This window comes from Schistocerca serialis, chromosome 1 (assembly GCF_023864345.2).
Source record: "Schistocerca serialis cubense isolate TAMUIC-IGC-003099 chromosome 1, iqSchSeri2.2, whole genome shotgun sequence".
Taxonomy (NCBI): Eukaryota; Metazoa; Arthropoda; class Insecta; order Orthoptera; family Acrididae; genus Schistocerca; species Schistocerca serialis.
This window is the reverse complement of record NC_064638.1, coordinates 1122678666-1122685209: the sequence shown is the minus strand read 5'-3', so window position 1 is coordinate 1122685209 and position 6544 is coordinate 1122678666. Positions and strand designations below refer to the sequence as shown.

General features: G+C 38.7%; 1 protein-coding gene across 1 annotated transcript in view; it reads left to right on the top strand.

Moving 5' to 3' along the window:
- The first annotated feature begins 1161 nt into the window (after window positions 1–1161).
- LOC126416741 (serine/threonine-protein phosphatase 6 regulatory ankyrin repeat subunit A-like) overlaps window positions 1162–6544 on the top strand; it is a 716260-nt gene continuing 710877 nt past the window's right edge. Inside the window, exon 1 of the mRNA XM_050084586.1 lies at window positions 1162–1211. Within this exon, the coding sequence (XP_049940543.1) occupies window positions 1164–1211 (48 nt within the window). The 5' untranslated portion in view covers window positions 1162–1163. The remainder of the gene's footprint in view (window positions 1212–6544) is intronic.

The following is a 6544-nucleotide window of genomic DNA, read 5'->3' as shown; positions in this document are numbered from 1 at the left end:
TTAAATTGAACATCTATTTAGCGTGAAATCTGGCGATATATGGACCAAAATGCAATGTCGCGTCCATCCACTGTGAAAAGGTGACAATTATTTGACTGAGGCCGCACAGACATGTGTGACGCTGCTTGCGAAGCTCAGATTTTGCACTATGAAATTTCTATCTTTACGGCAAGCTGCAAGGAAATCTGTGGAGAAAGACATTTTTTAACGATGAGAATATTCGCACAGCAGTTCTCGAATGGCGGATTTCTTTCGTTGCGTTATTGAACGATTGGTAGAACGTCCCGGGCGTTGCGTACAGATACTGTATTTAGTGACTACGTTGAAAAATAGTGTCATGGATCTGCTTCACTATGGCGTGTAGAGCAGCATTCGTTAAAAATAACTTGGAGTGCCATAATAATATGCAACTACATAAAGGAGGCCGCGTGAGAGAGAGAGAGAGAGAGAGAGAGAAATATCACTGTTAACATATTTTTTCCTCGGTAATCTTCTTTGTCGGACTACATTCAGTAGGCCTAACCTTGAAATGTAGCATAAATATCGAACAAATATTTGTCACAAATTTCTGATGCAAGAATGAATAGCCAATAGATATCATTATCTTCAGAAAACGCGTTCTTCCGTTGCAAAAAGTTTTTCGGCTGCAGCTCGAACCCACTTGGCCGAGAGAGGATGCAGGCGACTTGCATTTGGGAGTAGCGAGGCTCATTTCCTCCTCCAGACAATGTGATATAGTTTTTGCTAAATCGCGTCAGACGATTGGTGGAATGGTTGCTCGTTCAACAATAGCTTCAACAGTGCGTCACCTGGTTCCTTCTCTTCTTCGCTTCTAATATTAGTAAAGAGTATGCAGTCTTATATGCTTGAGTACCTACTTCCCATTCCGGCAATAATCACAGGAATTGTGGCAACTAAGTTAATTTTTATACAATGGATCTTTCTGCTTCATAGTATTTCCGGAAGTGTTGCGCGTGATAAAAGTTTTCGCGATCAGCGGGTATTCTTATCCAGTGCTTTCGGCGATGTATCTAAAGATAAGACAAGTCTGTATCGACGTACCGCGTGGATTACAGCAACGCTTGCAACACAAATTACACCATGTGAAGTCACGGAAGAACACCTACATAAAAACGATTCTCACGTTGTGAAGGTCAGTTTACATGCTGCCTCGCACACCGCTGGCGCTACAGGACAGACAACGACATCTGGTGAGTACTGCGGCAGGTTTGCAATGATTACTAGCTCTACGACAGATATATTGGCGTATCTGGGTGATAACGTTCACTTTGCTAGCTGCTGTACTTGGGAGCATTTTGTAGTGTATCAAATTGTCGAAACCAGGACGAAAGTTTTACTTTTTAAGGCAAACCAGAAAATTTTGTAATGTTATGAAACTACGGTATATTAATTCATATGTATATAACACATATATTTGTGGAATGATGCGTCTTGGGTCTTCAACATGAAACATAAAATATACTCTGCAGTGTTCAGCGACGAACACAGCTGTTCTTTTCTTTTAAAAAATCCGCGCATCACAAACAAATGAGTGGCCAGAATGTTCACGGTTCCAGAATTAATTCCATGTAATAAGTAAAATGACGCAATAATAAAAAGGTCTGAACTTTTCAGGAGGATCAAGCCAGTTTGCTTTTCCAGGCCTTTGTACAGCAAAGCCATCAGAGAGAGAATAAGCTTCATAAACAAATTGATCTCTTTCTTTTTAAAGAGCCATTCTGACATTCGCATTTAGAGCGAGGTAAACCACAGAGAACCCAAGGCGCATTCATTACTTAAGAACCGTTGCCGGTAACGTACCGGTTATTTTTCTCATACCTTCGAGATCGACACACAGCGAGAGTAATAGCGGAATTGGGGAAATGAATAAGGTCGAATAACTGCCGTCACAATTTCAGGGATTATAGAGATCTTAACGCTTCTGTTCGCCACAGCTTCGACGGAGCGTTGAGTTTCTATAAAAACAAAAGAGCTATTTTGACTGTTATCCATTATTATTCCGTGTAGTGAACGACGAATTACAGCCTCCTCTGAAATTATTAGTGTCCATGTCCACTAAGAAAATCTTGTACTCCACCAGTAACTACCTAAAATCTTCTGAATTATTAGGTAGCTTCGTTCCTTTCAATATTCTCCTTATCAAAAATTCGTCTCTGTTGCAGTGATATTCATCATAACTACCTATCGGTAACACTATATTGTGTTCAAAGTCACTTTAGGTGACAGCAAATAGTGGGATGCAGTTCTCATCGAAGGTACTGCACGCATTCAACCAATACTACAAACAGTGGCGAATGTCGAGGGGGTGGGGAGTAGCTATGGGATTGTAGCTGTCCCCCCCCCCCCCCCCCTCCCAGAATTACACCTGTTTTTCTCTCTCTGTCTCAAACAAATTAACGCACATACCATTGCGTACTTCAGAGAATTTGAAGCCCCAATGACACATAATTTCTTAGCCCAAGCCCCCCCCCCCCCCCTCAAGATTCGACTCTAACTACGAGACCTGTAACTGTAGCTGCCAACACTCCTCTGCGACTAAACTGTCATCTGACACTTGTTCTTGCAGGGAGTTGTTGTGTGAGATCCATTCAGAGAAATGTTCATCCCTAGTTTGACAAAAGGAAATTAACAAGTTAATAAAAAGAATTATTGCCTGCTTAGTTTGGCTTATTTTTGTTTGCACATAGATTGCAGTTTACTTTCATATTAGACATGCTCAATTACAACTGTTATACAGAATAAACAAAACTGCTTACAAATTTACCTTTTGTAAGACAAAACCACTTTTAAAAAAGTACTAATAGTGATAACAGATAATCAGCAGTTACCAGATATTGTAGATGTAGCAAAAACACATGTGAAACAAATTTTCTTGGTAACACACAATAGTGACAAACACTAATAGTCTACATTAATTTACCCCTGAGATTGCTGGCTGAAGGAAAATAGATGAAGTTATGCATGAATACAGTTCTGCTGAAAAAATACTAAGACATTTATACTTAATTGGAAAAACTATTTTTAAATCATATTTGCACTAATACATAGCATCAGAAACACAGTTCCCCACTTGGTCTCTACACTATCTTCTGTATTTTCAGCATGCACTTGGTCTTTCATTTTTCTCTCCTCAGGAAGTTAGTTTTCACCTGAAGAAGAAGTGTTATACACTATTTCCAGCTTTAATTTTATGTTTATTCTGTGAATTACTTGCAAGTATTACTTCACCTTATAGCAACCCCTAGAGATAAGACGCTCCTTCAAAGTACTCATTGCCTTTATGCTCTTTATGCTATGTGACAATCTGCCATAAAATAATCTTCTTGCATTTGTAGGGTCCCTATCTTATCTTTTTCAAACTTTTGCTGCAGATATGGAATTTTATCTAGTTCTTGTGTTGTGGTTATGAAAACTGCAGGATTCCTACGGTGGTAGTTTCACTGTGCCACTGATGACATTCTTTTGAAGTTTTAAAATTCTCTGAATATGTACATCTGCTGCTCCTCCCCACAGCGCAATGTGTGTGGGAAATAAGACCATAGGACTTTTTAACTGAGATTTGTGTATCCACCATTTACAATATTTTCTTCATTAATATTTGTACTTATTTTAGAACAGATTTCATCGATGTGGTTTCCACTGCCAGAGATTTGTCCACATTACTCCTAGAAACTTATTAGAGTAACTTCTTCTAGATCTTCATACCAAATGTCCAGAATAAAATCCTCTAAGCAGACAGTTCCATTTGTTACAAATTTTGTAGATTTTGTTTTCTTCCTGTTGATCAACAGATTATTTTTTCAATGATATGTTTGTATTATTTACATATTCTCACTGGCTCTCTTCTCCAAATTCTTTACTAAGTCACTACATACTAGTAAGGTTGTGCCATTGATATACATAAATGCTTTTTGGTTTACCACTGTAGGCAAGCCATTTTCATAGAAGACATAGAGCAGAAGTCCTAGTGCTGAACCATGAGCTACTCTATGTTTTACCTACAGAAAATCAGAGCAGACATTTTTCTCAGTGTTTCCAGCTTAATGTTTTATTTCAACACGCAACTATCTGTTTTCAACAAAGGATTTTGTATAATATCCTTGGCTTATTCTCTTATGCCATAGAAGTGCTGTTTCTCTAGAAAAATTCTCTGACATACCCAATCAAAAGCTTAGGAAAGGTCTAAGTATGCACCATAAACTTTTTTCCTCTGATCATCCAGGGCCTTAATAACGACTGTCATGAACATTGCTGCTGCAATCTTCGTGGGCCTCCCCTTTCTGAATCCATGTTGTGCATTATTTAAGATATTTTGTCTCTTTATGAAGCTTATCTTTCACTAATTAATCACTGTTTATGGTACATATTAGACAGAACAATTGTGATAGTTACTGGCCTATGATTTCCTGGCTCTCATTTCTCCTCTCCTTTAAATACTGACACTACCTTGCTACTTGTTAAATATTTTAGGAACACTTCTTTCATTTGCCAAATTTATCTAGAATGTCAAAGGCTCTGCAGGATATATAGCACATTGTTTAACCATTGTTGTTGATATGTCATCCAAATCCTCTCTATTTTTATTTCCAGTGCTTCAATTATTTTGATATATACAGTTCATCTGTAAGGGAAGCCACCGACTTGAGGTTTTATGTGCTCATTGGTATTCTGTGCTCATTGGTACTGCTATGTTTTGTTTTAGAAGTTGCTCCCTTGTGACTATGATGCTGACTGAAGCTACACTCTAAGAGAAAAAAAAGATGATGCACCACAAAGAAATCATTCAAATGGTACACAATTGATAGATGTGATTTACATGTACAGACAGTCAAATGATTCCAATTTCAGAAAAAATAGACGTTTTATCCAAGAGAAGGAGCTTCACAAACTGAGCAAATCACTAATATGTTGGTGCACCTCTGGCCCTAGTGCAAGCAGTTATTCAGTCTATGGCCCAAATTCAAGCAGTTATTCAGCTTTGCACTGATTGACAGAGTTGTTGAATGTCCTCATGAGGGATATTGTGGCAAATTCTGTCCAACTGATGTGTTAGATAATCAAAATTCTGAGCTGGTTGGAGAGTCCTGCCCACAGTGCTCCAAACATTCTAGCCAAGTAATAGAAACACTCACTGTGTGCAGGCGGGAATTATCTTGCTGAAATATAACTCCAGGACGGCTTGCCATGATGGGCAACAAAAAGGGGCATAGAATATTGTCAACATACCACTGTGATGTAAGGGTGCTGCAGATGATGACTAAAGGGGGCCTGGTATGAAAAAAAAAAAAAAAAAAAATGGCACCCCAGATCATCACTTCTGGTTGTCAGCCATATGGAAGACAACAGTCAGGTTGGTATCCCACCAGTGTCCACAGTGTCTCCAGACATGTCTTCAGCCTGTAATCTCATTGACTGAAGTAGTCCTGCTTCGAATTGAGCCCCAATGACAGGGAAGGCATGTGTGGCGAACAGCAGTGGGACACCATACGGTCCAACAACCATGAGTAATGGCCTGGCGTGCCATTTGTTTCATAGCAGAACCTCTTTAGTTGTCATCTGCGGCACCCTTTCAGCACAGTGGCACATTGATGGCACTCTGAGCCATCCTGAGCATACATTTCAGCAAGATAATGCCCTCCCGTAGAAAGCAATAGTTTCCATTGCTTGGCTTCATGTTTGCCAAACCTTACCGTGACCAACAAGGTCCCTAGATCTCTCCCAAATTGAGAACATTTGGAGCATTATGGGGAGTACATCTCATCTACCAATTTTCATCCCATTTGGATAATTCCTTTGTAGTGTGTATGTATGATGTTTTTGTCGTAGAGTGTATCACACACCTGTTATGGAGCTGTCACTTCTTGTCCATTGCGTGTTAACATCATATTTATATCTTTTAAGACATATGGCTCTTTTCTGTTCTTATTTACATAATTCCAGACTGTTTTAGAGATGTTAGAAGAAGTTTGTATTTTTAGTTTTTGGTGGCTAGCCTTTGCCTCTCTTATCATGCAGGTGCATGCTTTCTTCTAGCACCTGTACGCCTCATGACTTGCATGTCCTTTACCTTTCTGGCAAATGCCGTAAAGCACAATCAGTTCGTCTCTTGCTTTTTCATTTTAATAGTCATAAATTTCTTGTTTGTTTTATCACCAGTAGTTCTGTGTACTTCAGGACTAGTTACATTTATGAGGCATCTTAATATGTCACAGAAAGTTTTTCAGCTGTGTCACAGAAAGTTTCCCAGCTCTTTTTTACACTGTCCTCTATAAAAGCATCATCTCATTTTTATGGTTTTAGCAAAATTTTCAGCCTTTTCTAATGTAAATGAAAATTCTGCTTGAAAATTCACAAGAAAATGTGTGAGAAAGAAGAGGAAGCTGGAAAGCAATTGAAAACAATGTATGGATAAGGGGAACATCATGATAGATTCATTTGCTGAGTTTCCGGTACATCATCATGTTTATGACTACTATTGCAAAGAGGATCATTCAATATTCAACAAATAACCAGTTAGAATTAA